At 45.0% G+C, this 14,523-nt stretch overlaps 1 protein-coding gene across 2 annotated transcripts in view; it reads left to right on the top strand.

Moving 5' to 3' along the window:
• Positions 1-14,523, top strand: part of DNAH5 (dynein axonemal heavy chain 5) — a 180,519-nt gene that overhangs the window by 64,089 nt on the left and 101,907 nt on the right. For both annotated transcript variants that reach the window (XM_082234101.1, XM_082234102.1), the window contains exons 28-39: positions 937-1,177; positions 1,292-1,491; positions 1,579-1,732; positions 2,173-2,336; positions 3,252-3,408; positions 4,186-4,398; positions 5,737-5,961; positions 6,751-6,923; positions 9,682-9,860; positions 10,806-10,993; positions 11,805-11,999; positions 13,611-13,745. In XM_082234101.1, coding sequence (XP_082090227.1) covers positions 937-1,177; positions 1,292-1,491; positions 1,579-1,732; positions 2,173-2,336; positions 3,252-3,408; positions 4,186-4,398; positions 5,737-5,961; positions 6,751-6,923; positions 9,682-9,860; positions 10,806-10,993; positions 11,805-11,999; positions 13,611-13,745 — 2,224 coding nt within the window. The remainder of the gene's footprint in view (positions 1-936; positions 1,178-1,291; positions 1,492-1,578; positions 1,733-2,172; positions 2,337-3,251; positions 3,409-4,185; positions 4,399-5,736; positions 5,962-6,750; positions 6,924-9,681; positions 9,861-10,805; positions 10,994-11,804; positions 12,000-13,610; positions 13,746-14,523) is intronic.

Raw genomic sequence — 14,523 nt, forward strand, 5'->3', positions numbered from 1 at the left:
ACTCTACATGGGGCTGCCCTTGAGACTGACCCAGAAACTCCAGCGGGTGCAGAATGCCACGGCGAGACTCCTTACGGGGTCTTCGCTGTGAGATCACATTCACCCAGTGCTATACCAGCTGCACCAGTGGAGTACAGGATCAGGTTTAAGGTGCTGGTTTTAGCCTTTAAAGCCCTATACGGCCTAGGACCCTCGTACCTATGGGACCGCCTCTCCTGGTATGTCCCACAGAGGAACTTACGGTCTTCAAACAAAAACATCTTGGAGGTCCCAGGCCACAGAGAGGTTAGGCTGGCCTCAACCAGAGCCAGGACTTTTTCGGCTGTGGCTCCGATCTAGTGGAACACTCTGTCACAAGAGACTAGGGCCCTGCGGGATTTGACATCTTTCTGCAGGGCCTGCAAGACAGAGCTGTTCCACCAGGCCTTTGGCCAGGGCACAGTCTGACTCCCTCCTTTGGCAATCCTCACAGAACTATAGCCCAATTGGTTGCCATTAATCTGATTTGAATTAATTTTATAATGAAATGATTTTAGAATCTTGTATCATTTTATTGTTGTTAGCCACTCTGAGCCCAGCTTTGGCTGGGGAGAGCGGGATATAAATAAAACAACAACAACAACAACAACAACAACAACAACAACAACAACAATAATTGAAAAAGTCCCACTGAAATCAGAGGGATTTATTTCCAGGTAAATGTGTATGGGATTGCAGGCTAGGAAGAATTTGAACCCAGTGTGGTTTACGTCTGAGTCAGTGTTTCTCAAACTTGGGTCTCCAACTGTTTTTGGACTACAACTCCCATCATCCCTGTCCCCTGGTCCTCCTAGCTACGGATGATGGGAGCTGTAGACCATAACGTTTGAATTGCACTGTGGAAATATTTGAAATCAGGATAAAATATTGGGTGGTTGCTGTTGTGTGTGCTTCTAGGTGCCGCAAGCTGCCTCGAGCTTTGAAGGAGTGGCAAGCATTTCTGGACCTTAAGAAAACAATTGACGACTTCAATGAATGTTGCCCTTTGCTTGATCTGATGTCCAATAAAGCCATGATGGCGCGTCATTGGAAGCGCATCACTGATCTCACGGATCACAGTTTCGATGTTGAAAATGAGTCGTTCAAACTGAGAAACATCATGGAAGCACCTTTGTTGAAATACAAAGAGGAAATTGAGGTATGAATAATGCTGGCAGTACTGAGATGAGCTCATTGGTAAGTCCTGCTGTATTGGGTGATGCTATGACAAGCTATTAAATTCTATGCAAAAAATTGTTGACTGATTTGATAGGATATCTGCATCAGTGCAGTAAAGGAGAGAGACATTGAACAGAAGCTGAAACAAGTGATTGCAGAGTGGGACAACAAAACATTTACTTTTGCTAACTTTAAAACTCGTGGGGAGCTGCTTTTGAGGGGAGACAGCACTTCCGAAACCATTGCAAGCATGGAGGACAGCTTGATGATTTTGGGTTCCCTGATGAGCAACAGGTAATATGGAAGACTCCTTTTTTCTTCTGATAAGTTATTTATGTGATCATTTTTAATAATCTGTCTAAACACGTGCATTTATTTCAGGTACAACACTCCATTCAAAGCTCAAATACAAAAGTGGGTACAGTACCTCTCTAACACTACTGATATCATTGAGAATTGGATGACAGTGCAGAATTTGTGGATATATTTAGAGGCTGTCTTTGTAGGTGGAGACATTGCCAAACAGCTTCCAAAGGTAAGTGTCTTTATTTTGTCTTATGGAATTGGCAGATGTGTTCATGGCAATTTGAGTATTTAAAATTGAGAGCCAGTGTGGTGTAGTGGTTAGGAGCGATAGTCTCGTAATCTGGGGAACCGGGTTTGCGTCTCCGCTCCTCCACCTGCAGCTGCTGGGTGACCTTGGGCCAGTCACACTTCTTTGAAGTCTCTCAGCCCCACTCACCTCACAGAGTGTTTGTTGTCGGGGAGGAAGGGAAAGGAGACCACTTTGAGACTCCTTCAGGTAGTGATAAAGCAGGATATCAAATCCATACTCTTCTTCTTATTATTAAAATGATTATCCCTTGCAACATTACACCCCCTCCCCCGAACATGTACTTTGTGTGGCCACAAGAGAATAGCATGAGAAGCTAAACTGTTGAAAACCATGCCTCCCTTGTTTGTACCTTAAAACAGGAAGCAAAGCGTTTCTCCAACATTGACAAATCGTGGGTGAAGATTATGACGCGAGCCCACGAAATACCCAATGTGGTCCAGTGCTGTGTTGGGGATGAAACCATGGGACAACTCCTGCCTCATTTGTTGGATCAGCTGGAAATTTGTCAAAAGTCTCTTACAGGGTGAGGCTGCTTATAGAGAAATCCTTCATCTCTGGGCAATCAGTTACGACGGAGGAAATTGAAACCTGCTTATTGCTTGCATTCCACTAGGATTTGCCACTGCTTGCCGTTCCCTTCAGCGGCTGAAAAAGATCAGGCCTGCAACTGTTGATATTATCATGGTCAGAACTAGAAACTGAGGCAATTATGTAGAGAAAAAACTTAATTCACAGCAATCTCTGCGAAGCAAGAAAGCAGTTGCTTCCGGATGATCTGTTTATTGAACTGTTCAAACAAAGTTTTCAAAGAGATTCTATAACACAGACCGATTAATTATTAATTAATTATCTGAGCTTTCCTTCTTGCATGTTTGCGGGGGACTTTCAATGTTGTATCAAGCAGCTATTCCCACGCTTTCTACTGCATTTCTTCATCACTTTTCTTACAGCAAAATGCTTGCTGTTTTGTTTTTGTGAAGCAGGGTTGTTGCATAAGAGTGCCAAATCCCCTTTAAGTGTACAACTTGAATTTGCCACTATGCAACAGGATCCCACCTGTGTTTCTGTCTGACAGGGAAGGGCTTCCCTTCGCTGTGCTGTCTCAGCCTCCACATCCCTCCTTGCCTGCCTCTTCGTCTTCCTGCGGAGTGGCTCTGGCTTTCTCTTTCTATCACTTCATCATTTAAATTAAGCATGTCTTGGGGATCAGCAGCCTTCATTAGTTCATGTTGCAAATGGTCTGTAATACCAGGCAGCAAGATGAAAGCATTTTAAGTCCCTAGGAGCAAGGTGAGACTCACTGTCTGCCATTAACAGGGAAGTCTATAATGGGTAAGGAGAAGATCTGGGTCTCTAAGAGGATATGATGAAGTTTGGCAGGCAAGAGCTGTGTTGCACCACTCACCACCACGCTCATTCTGTTTTTGTTCAAATTCAGGTACCTGGAGAAAAAGCGGCTTTCATTTCCACGTTTCTTCTTTGTGTCAGACCCTGCCCTGCTGGAAATCCTTGGCCAGGCTTCAGATTCTCACACAATACAGGCCCACTTGCTCAACGTCTTTGATAACATCAAGTCTGTGAAATTTCATGAAAAGGTTTGCATAACTGGTAACGTAATTCTTAGAAAGGAAGCGGTGGTTATCTGAAGTCCTGGGCACCTAGCCAGTCCTTTATACACCCTGCCCTAACCTCAGAGGACCCGAAACACAGGAAGCCATCTTGGAACCTAATGAAAGCACTTACCTGGTTGCTCAGGTCTCACCTGTGTTCTCGCTCCTCTGTTGAGATTAGGGTAGAAAAAGGGGGTTGGCTTTTCAGGTCATGCAGAGCACAAAACAGCGCTGACTGATTTTTATTTCCTTTTGAATATCAGGACCCATCCCTTCTACTCCTCTTCCCTTCCCACTAAGCTAGAATGGATACTGTTACATGCCACCCCAATCTCCACGAAATATATATTATAAATTATTGTTGTTAATATTACAGTCGTACCTTGGAAGTCAAACGGAATCCGTTCTGGAAGTCCGTTCGACTTCCAAAACGTTCGGAAACCAAAGCGCGGCTTCTGATTGGCTGCAGGAAGTTCCTGCAGCCAATCAGAAGCCACGCTGGATGTTCGGCTTCTGAAAATCGTTCGAAAACCGGAACACTCACTTCTGGGTTTCGATCATTCAAGAGCCAATTTGTTCTGGAGCCAAGGCATTTGAGATCCAAGGTAGTTGTTGTTGTTGTTGTTCTTCTTCTTCTTCTTCTTCTTCTTCTTCTTCTTCTTCTTCTTCTTCTTCTTCTTCTTCTTCTTTCAACACCAGGAAGGGTACAATTGCTATCCCTGGTTCCGTGCAACTTTGTCACACAAGATGTATAATTTTCAGGTTTATGATCGGATCCTTTCAATCTCCTCTCGGGAAGGTGAGACAATTGAGCTGGAAAAGCCTGTCATGGCAGAAGGTAATGTGGAGGTGTGGCTCAATTCCCTTTTAAAGGAGTCCCAGGGCTCTTTACATCTCGTCATTCGGCAGGCAGCTGCAAGCATCCAGGAAGCGGACTTCCAGCTAATTGACTTTCTTTCTTCCTACCCCGCCCAGGCAAGTTTCTAACCCCCACCCCCCCAACAAAAAACAGTTATGCGATGATGGTTCCAATTTTTCCAAGGATAATATAATTGATATAAAGAGCAAAGTATATTGCTGTGTATGTGAATAGAAGCTGTCTCTGGCACAAGAAGTCTTAGAATTGCCAGAAAGGCTCTCAGATATTTACTTCTCAAACACCCACTCTAGTGGTCATTTAGGATGTTATAAGCTCTAAAAACTTAAGCTTTTGTACTTTTGTCATTCTTTTGTTGCTTGTTGTTTTCTGCCCTGAGTTCCTTTGCGAGGTAGGGCAGGATAGACATTTAATAATAGAAATAGATAAGTAATAATAAAACTCATGTGAAACAGCCCAGATTCTCTGCCAAATGGGCTTCAGACTTTGGTAAACAAGTTATGTACTTTTCGGGGTTTCTCTGTCAGTAAACAGTTCTCCGCTCATTCTTCATTCATAACTCAATCCCTTTCAAGGTCAGGGGCTTGGAAAATTATTCATAACAGCTCCATATACAGTATGTGTGTGCATCTCTCTCTCTCACATACAGAATTATTCCTAGAAAATTCTCTCATTAGCCAGCCTCAAAGTTCAAGCCAAAGACCCATTTTGATCATTGGAGTGGATTTCTGTAAAACCATCAGATCCCAGCTGGCAAAGGTGATGATTGACTTGCCAAAATATAAAAACAAGGAATTGGAACAGCTATAAGAGGGAAAAGAAACCCAAGTTGTCCATTGGTTTCCATAACTGGCCCTCTTCCTATCACAGAGGAGTGGCCTTTACTCCTCCTACCTTGTAGTGTGACCTTTTGCTTTCAGAGTTACTTTTTAGACCCTTTACCTTATTTCTCCAAACATAGAGGCAGAATAGGGATCACGGGTTGGGCCACCTCCTTGCAAGCTGATGGCGGGTGGCCTTCCTGGGGTGGTAGCTTGCTCCTTTACTGCCCCTCGCACTCCTGCCTTTTCAGAAGCTTTTGTAGTGGTGGAGTCTGTGTGAAGTCCTCAAGGAGAAGCCCTCACCAAGCCTGCCAAGGAAGAGTTTCAGAACGCACTTCTCCACAAGAAGAAGCGCTTTCTGAAGCCCCCTTTCTGCCTGGTGTCAAAGGCAGGCAGCAGAATGCTATACCACTGCTAAAGTCTCCCTCACTTGGGTTGCTTCTGCGGCGATGGTGAGAAGGGCAGGACAATTGCAGAAGTCCATTTCCACTGCCTGAGGCAGCTGCCTCACCCTGCGTCATGTGTGGGCTGGCTCTGTTGATCAGCAGAAATGGCTTTTTGAAGAACCTGACTTGAACTCTACCTAACTTTTCTGGAAAAAATTTTTCCCCTAAGGTTGGCTTGTTGGGAATTCAAATGATCTGGACCAGAGACGCTGAAGAAGCTTTGACCAACGCAAAGTACGACAAGAAAATAATGCCAAAAACGAACCAGTTTTTCTTGGACCTCTTGAATACTCTGATAGACATGACGACAAAGGACCTGAGCCCCATAGAACGCATCAAATATGAGACACTGATCACAATTCATGTGCATCAACGGGATATATTTGACGACCTGGTAAAATTACTTTTTATGCATTGAAAATAACGAGGGGGAAAGTAGAAGTATGCTCAATAGGGAATGTACATTAAATCCATTCAGTAAATATAATCCACTAGGGCAAAAATACATTTTTGGTGCTGTCCTAGCAGACCAGTTGTGAACGTGTTTTCATCACTGCTTTAGCTTATGGTTCATATGTAAGGCTTTGCAGTTTTGTATTATCAGTGACGCGGGTGGCACTGTGGTTTAAACCACTGAGCCTAAGGCTTGCTGATTGGAAGGTCGGTGGTTTGAATCCCCGCGACGGGGTGAGCTCCCGTTGTTTGGTCCCAGCTCCTGCCAACCTAGCAGTTCTAAAAAGCATGTCACAGTGCAAGTAGATAAATAGGCACCGCTCCGGTGGGAAGGTAAACGGTGTTTCCGTATGCTGCTCCGGTTTGCCAGAAGCGGCTTAGTCATGCTGGCCACATGACCCAGAAGCTGTCTGCGGACAAACGCCGGCTCCCTCGGCCTATAGAGCGAGATGAGCGCACAACCCCAGAGTCGTCCACGACTGGACCTTACGGTCAGGGATACCTTTACCTTTACCTTATTATCAGATCTGCCTCTTGTTGTGCTCAGTTGCCACTGCCCATGCAACCTTGCTTTCAGTGAGACGTTATCATCTCAAGGCTTTTTTTACAGTCGGCATTCAACTGGCTCCCCTCTCCCTTACATACACTCGACTCAGTTGGCAGGTCTGCCAGATTCCTTCTCAGAAACTCTGTTTATAAAGCCAATGGCAACATGGTCTCTTGTTCCTAGTGCCATATGCATATCAAGAACCCCACAGACTTTGAGTGGCTGAAGCAATGCAGATTTTATTTCAATGAAGATGCGGACAAGATGATGATTAACATCACGGATGTGGCCTTCACGTATCAGAATGAATTTCTGGGCTGCACAGACAGGCTTGTCATCACCCCTCTCACAGACAGGTGAGAAATACTTCTGTCCTTCCTCCTGCTTGACGGATTAGATGCTCTATATGCCAATGTCATTCTCCAGCATATTATTTCAGAGTCTCATTCCGTTTTACTTTAGTGGAGCATTAACTGCGAGGGTTTGTGCAAGGTTTTGAAATCAAGACGGAGAAGAGATTTCCCCTTATAATTCATGACATTTTTATATATTAAAAAAAGAAGTACCGATACATTCATATTCACCTTCAATGAAAGATAAAGAGACATTGTTTCATTCTGGAATGCCAATATATGGTGGTTGTCTTTAGCATATTTCTAGGAAGGAGAGGGGTTTGGATTCCAGATTCCAAGTGTCCAATTGCGGGATCCATTTCAGATTGAAACTCAGACCATCTAGAGTTTACCACTATGCACAATACAACAGGGACTAATGACCAAAACCACTACAGACTCTGGGTTGTGTTTCTGAAGCCCAGTGGGTATCGTGGGAATAGGTCTGGCTATTCTGGATTAAAACCAGAAGAGATTTGGGTGTGTTTGCTAATCACTATGTGTTTTCTTAGTGCTTGACTACAGTAATTTAAAAATGAAAACTTGTTGCTGACACATTTATTTTATCTTTAAATTTTTTAAATGTGCCTTTGGTCTTCTCGCCCAAGATAGCTAATAATAAAATATAAAGTAAAAATCAAGAAATCAGCAGGTTAGTAGAACATCAATAGTATTAATACTATGCCTTATGTGAAGATAGCGTTTTCTGTAGTCACTGCTATTTGCACTAGAATAGATTTTAAAAATAAATCCAGTAAAAGAGGGCACAATCTAACTCCCCTCCCTGCCTGCATGTTAGCTTTTGGATTTCTTAGGTATTATACCTTGTAATTTCTCAGTATTCTGGCTTTTCATTGCGTGTAACTGAGTTGCATGTAACTGAGGCCTGGCAACCACAGCCAGTCAAATCAAACATTGCTTGAGGACCCCAGTGGCTCAGGTGAGCCTTTCAGCCGCCTGACCTGACTATTCTGTCCCTGTTAGGGCCGGCCTACCTATGAGGTGAGGCAGCTGCCTCAGGCGGCAAGGTCACAGAGGCAGCAGATCTCAATGTCGATCTTTGTTCCCCATCACCACTTGTTCCTGATGTCAGTCTTCCCTGACTCACTTCTTCAGTGGCAGGCAGGGGTGTAGGAAGGGGGGACGGTGTGGACGGTCCACCCCAGGTGTCTTCCGTGAGGGGGTGACAAAAAGGCAGACCAGGGGGAGCTGGCCCCACCACCCCCATGTGTGGTGGTTGGTGCCCCCCGCACAGCTCGCCCCACACCCCCAGGTGCACGGCATGGCTGCCGCTCTGGGTACCCATGCAGCTAACTGGACAAGGGTTGCGCTGGTCGGTTGAGAAGGCGGTCGATTGTTGGGGGAGAAGTCTTTGGGGCTGCCACAAATCACGCTTCTTGGCTGTTGGATGAACAGATGGTCCCCAACTCCTGCCTTGGGACCGAGGAGAGGGGAGGAGTTTGCCCTCCTGAACAAAGCTGTCAACTTACAGATTTGAAAATAAGGGACTAGCAGCCTCAAAAATAAGGGATCAGCAGCCAAAATAAGGGATTTTCCAAGCACAGGTATGTTCAACTTCTGAGCCCCTCCAAGCCAAAGGCAGAAAGCCCAGCTAGCAGCCAAATGAAGCCTCAAGCGGTGGTTCCCACAGCGCAGCAACCCGCAAAGGGGATGCAGCAAGGAAAACCACCGTCACCTCTCCGCTGGGAAGCGCTGAGCAAAGGCGAGTCCCCAGGCAACGCGGCCGATTTGATCGGCACAAGGCATGCAAGCTCCACCCCCAGTCGTTCTTAGATTCCTTATTGGGTGAGCAACGCAACCAAGCAACACAGTTGGAGCCTCCCTCCTCCCTGGCCGGCAGGGAGGGAGGGAGGGGAGCTGCTTCCTTTGAAACCCGGGAAATTTAAAGGACATCAGCAGCAGCGGGACACAGCGCTGGGATAAGGGACTTTCCCGCCAAATAAGGGACGGTTGACAGCTATGCTTCGAAATCCTTTCTGCTCAGCCTGGCAGGGTTGAGCTTCCTATAGGGACAGAGCCCATAGGAAAGAGAGACAATAGATCCCCGGGAGGGGGCAAAAAAGCCCTCAATTCCCAAACTTATTTTGCATCAGAGGCTCTCTCTCCCCAGGACGCAGTGAGTGGATCTGGGCTGGATCAGTACTTTAGATGTGGGTGAGAAAGAAAGACGACAGGAGAAGAGGAGTTTGTTTTGTTTTGCCCGGGGAACAGAGGGTGCCAGCATGGAGTAAGGCAGCGAGAAGGGTCTTGGGTAGGTGGGCAGGGAAATGGGAGAGCAGGGGCCTTGGCCTTCGTATTTCCAGCGACTCCATTCCGCCGGAGACAGGGCACACTTTCCGGCACTGGGCAGGGTCTCCAAAGAGTGGGGTGCATTTAGGGTGATGCTGCCTCTTTGCCTTTCAGGTGGTGAAATGTCTTGGGCTGGCCCCACTTCTCCCCTTTGGGCCTGCAGATGGCTATCTTAGTGTTGGGCAGGCAGTGGTGCCACTTTTAAATGGGAGCCAAGCTCAGTTTGCATCTGCAGTGGCCACCCATCATTTTAATTCAGCCAAAATGCAATGTCCCAGTCCATAGATCCATGAAACACAGTGGTTTGTGTTGGGGGGTGCATGCTGAGAGCCCCTTGCAATCCAGCACCAGCCCTGCTTTTAAGACTTCCAACTGAGTACAATAAGCACAAATTGCGCTCCTTTTCTTGCAGGTGTTACATCACGTTGGCGCAAGCCTTAGGCATGAGCATGGGGGGAGCGCCAGCTGGTCCCGCAGGAACTGGCAAAACAGAAACAACGAAAGACATGGGGAGATGCCTTGGAAAATACGTTGTGGTCTTCAATTGCTCTGACCAGATGGATTTTCGAGGACTGGGAAGAATCTTTAAAGGTCAGGATGATTTCTGCCATAGAAACCATGACCTTTGATAAAACGCAGTGTTCACATTCAAGTTAGAACATACCATGTGCATGTTATATTTGCTCTTGGGTGTGGAAATGAGTGATGTGAAAGAACAGACATTTTCAAAGGTACGATTTACCACGCACTTAACATTTCTAACACCGTGGCCTTCTCAGTTCCTGTTGCATGATGTTTCTTCATCTCACAAAACTTCTCTTACCAAATCATTTGTATGGAGGGTTATAGATAATTTGCATGAGTAAAATCCTACTTGTACAAGGCAATAAAATACTGGCTGCCAATTACTGCTCCCAGGACGTTTCCGAGCACAATTCAAAGTGTTGGTGCTGACCTTTAAAGCCCTAAATGGCCTCGGCCCAGTATACTTGAAGGAGCGTCTCCATCCCTGTCATTCAGCCCGGATACTGAGGTCCGATGCTGAGGGCCTTTTGGCGGTTCCCTCACTTTGAGAAACGAGGTTATAGTGAACCAGGCAGAGGGCCTTCTCGGTAGTGGCACCTGCCCTGTGGAATGCCCTCCCATCAGTTGTCAAGGAAATAAACAACTACCTGACGTTTAGAAGACATCTGAAGGCAGCTCTGTTTAGGGAAGTTTTAAATGTTTGATATTTTATTGCTTTTTATTATTAATATTCTGTTGGGAGCGGCCCAGAGTGGCTGGGGAAACCCAGCCAAATGGGCGGGGTATAAATAATAAATTACTATTATTATTTTTATTACTACTACTACAACTATATATAATATTATATTATCTGAAGTTGTGTTCCATTCTTGAGTGTGCATTCATTAGAACTCACTTCGAGTTAATGTATTTTCCCCCTCTTGAAAGCATTCAAAGTGTCCTTTATCTCTAAATCTTGTAAAATGACCACAACACTGGCTTCTTTATCATAAGGCTTTGCTTTGATTTCAGGTCTTGCTCAGTCTGGATCCTGGGGTTGCTTTGACGAGTTTAACCGCATTGACCTACCGGTGTTGTCCGTCGCCGCACAACAAATTGCAATTGTTCTGACGTGCAAGAAGGAGCGCAAGAAGAGCTTCATTTTTACAGATGGCGACAGTGTGGAAATGAATCCCGAATTCGGACTCTTTCTGACAATGGTAAGCACTCTGAAGATTTTGATAAGCGATAGTTGTCAGTTCAGAGAAACTGCAGAATTCGCAGTCTCTGTGGTTAGCTCATGAAATATGTGTCAGAGTTGAACTTTGCTCAGAAGTTACATCCCTGACCAAGAAGCCCTTGCCTATATACCATGGAAGAATGAGGGCTGACTGACCTGTTGTTGAAGATACCGTTGTACCTTGGAAGTCAAATGGAATCCATTCCAGATGTCCGTTTGACTTCCAAAACGTTCTGAAACCAAAGCGCGACTTCCGGTTGGCTGCAGCCAATCGAAAGCTGTGGAAGCGCTGTCGGACATTTGGGTTCCAAAGAACGTTCGCAAACCGGACTTCTCACTTCCGGGTTTGCTGCGTTCGGGGACCAAAACGTCCGAGTACCAAGGCGTTCAGGATCCAAGGTACAACTCTATTGTGTATTTCCTTAGTTGTGCTGTACTGCTCATTCACTCAGTTTTACAGTGCAAGTGATTCAAACGCTGTCAAGGAAGTCCTTTGGTGAACCAGAAGTAGGGAATCTCTGGCCCACATTTTTTGAATTAGGCTCGGCCAGGGAGGTCATTTTCTGAAAACACCTCCACCTGCCTCATACCTGATATTACATAAGACATGTCTGGGATCACCTAAGGAACTTCCTAGGTGGAATCTAGACACATATAGAAAACGCTGAAAATGCTTTAAAAAAACAACATTTTGAAAAATGCCCATGGTGCAGCCAATGGGGCTTGCTCTCATGTTGAGGATGATGTGAATAGTTGTAGTCTGATTGATAACTAATGATCTGATAAATCAGAACCCAGGGTATGCGGGCCGTCAAGAGCTGCCTGAAAACCTGAAGATCAACTTCCGTTCGGTGGCGATGATGGTTCCGGACAGGCAGATCATCATCCGTGTCAAGCTAGCTAGCTGCGGCTTCATTGATAACATTGTGCTTGCGAGGAAGTTCTTTACCCTGTACAAACTCTGCGAGGAACAGTTATCTAAGCAGGTAGGAGCAGACATGCGCTATGGAAAGCTTCATTCATTCACCAATAAAGCTACCAGTAGCCTTTCTAAATGTTGTGGTTAGCAATGTAGATGACGCCATTGGTTGGCTGGCTGATTTCTTCTTCTTCTTTTAACATTAGGCTAAAAAATAATATTACTTAAATCATTGCATTTTTGCAAAAACACACCAAAATCTTACATTGTCAGCTTTGACCAAATTGAACAGGATAGGATTACTTGAGGATATTCAGGATGGGAGAGCAGAAACCAAGAAATAGAAGCTGCCTCTGGATATGAATCACTGAACAGATAGATAGTAATCATATTACTGCCAGTACTGCATAAGGACACACTATAGGAGATAATCTGCTGTTTAATGTTCGTAGTGCTATAGAACATCCACAAGATGTTTCCTTTTGGGTTATCTTGATGTTCAAGGAATAGTACAGCAATGAATTATTTTTTTTACTCCAACTGAAAATGAACCGAAGCTGTGGCAGGAAGGGATTTTAAATAGATGTTGAGAGATGTGATCCTTTGAGGCTTAAAATTTGTGTGTGTGTGTATGTGTGTGCAACAGTGTACTAGTGTAAAAAAGAAGGGAGCGCAAGACCCTGTTTTGTGGAAGGTTTTTATTCTTAAAAAAAGTTTTGTTGCACAAGAGAGTTGAATATGTTTCCCACCTTCCGCAGGAATGTTCTTTTAATAAAAAGTGGGTAAAAAAATCCACAGTGCTTCTGCATGCCTCTAGGGGAAAAAAAGCACAATAATAAAATATGAAAACTCAAAAAAGAAATCGTTTTCTTCTGGGAAAGCTTTATTTGTTGTTTTAATTGTTTTTCTTGCTATAGCACTGGTGCATTTCATTCATCCGGAAGAAAAAGAATCCCCACCCAACTGAAATGCTTCACTTACTTTAAAAAAATATTACTTGCTTTTGAATTCATGCTCACTGGGCAACCCTAAGCCAGCCACTGTCTGTCAGCTTAATGCTTGTTTGTGAATACAGAATGGCTTATTCTCCTTGGATACTTGTGTAATAAATGGTAAAATTAGGGCAAGAAGTGTTCTTGAGGGATACAAAAATCTCCTTGGAAAAACTTCCTAATATGAGGTATTTCTTGCTTCTTCCCTGCCCTGATCTTCTGCTGTCACTGGTGCCATTTTTTACAGCCATTTTTTCTTTCTCTGTTTGACCTTACCCACTTTGTGGTGAATGTGAAGATGTCATGCATTATGTCATGGCATTATGCAGTCATTCAGATCTGGCTATTGGGCTATGTCATGACAATGTAACAAAGAACAAATGAAGCCAGTTGCTCAATGTTTAAAAAGGAAATAGAGGGTCTTCATCCTCAGTGGGGTCAATTGCACTTCATGATAGACTGAAGTGTCATGGCAGCAGTTATGGTGTGGCATTAAATCATCTCCTTCATCTTCCTTTTTGGTGGAGATTTCTGAAACGAGGATTGCATGTCCAGAAGCAAACCTTAGAACAAAGCTGTCATTTACTCTTTGCAAATTTCTGTCACAGATTATAGAGCGATCTGTCATTGGTGCAAAGGTGTGCCAGTTTTGCTTGCCTCTCTAAAAACTTTTGACCTGTTCTCAGGTACATTATGACTTTGGACTGAGGAACATATTGTCAGTGTTGCGGACCTTGGGAGCTGCCAAAAGGTCAAACCCTGATGACACGGAATCCACTATCGTCATGCGCGTGTTGAGAGACATGAATCTTTCTAAGCTGGTAAGTTTGCCGTAGATGTACCTGTGCGCTAAAAATGTTTTGGAGGTCCTTCATCAGGTGACCCAATCCTCAAAGATTAATTTCTTAAAATTATAGAATTGTAGAGTTGGAAGGGATCCCGTGTGCCATCTAGCCAAATCTCCTACAATGCAGGAATCTCAACACATGGTCCCCATCCAATTTGAAACCATACTGGACCCTGCTTAGCTTTGCAAGTGTGCTATCAGATACATTGCAGTACCACTAGTGGAGCAAGACTGGTTATCAGCTGTCACTGGTGTTTGGTATGCCCTACTTCCCTGATGCTTCTGGAGCCACCTTGGGCTGGAAACCGGCAAGTGATTCTGGGAATGAGCACCAGGAGTTTTAGGGCTTCCTGGATATGGACCAACCTGGTGGAGAGAGGCTATGGTAGTATGGGAAGCCAGACATCCAGAGGCACAGTGGTACCTTGGTTTAAGAACAGCTTAGTTTATGAACGGGACGCGGGTGGCGCTGTGGGTTAAACCACAGAGCCTAGGACTTGCCAATCAGAAGATCAGCAGTTCAAATCCCCACGACGGGGTAAGCTCCCGTTGCTTGGTCCCTGCTCCTGCCAACCTAGCAGTTCGAAAGCACGTCAAAGTGCAAGTAGATAAATAGGTACTGCTCTGGCGGGAAGGTAAACGGCGTTTCTGTGCGCTGCTCTGGTTCGCTAGAAGCGGCTTAGTCATGCTGGCCACATGACCCAGAAGCTGTATGCCGGCTCCCTCAGCCAATAAAGCGAGATGAGCACCGC

Source organism: Podarcis vaucheri (assembly GCF_965113315.1).
Source record: "Podarcis vaucheri genome assembly, chromosome: 8".
In the NCBI taxonomy this organism is placed as follows: Eukaryota; Metazoa; Chordata; class Lepidosauria; order Squamata; family Lacertidae; genus Podarcis; species Podarcis vaucheri.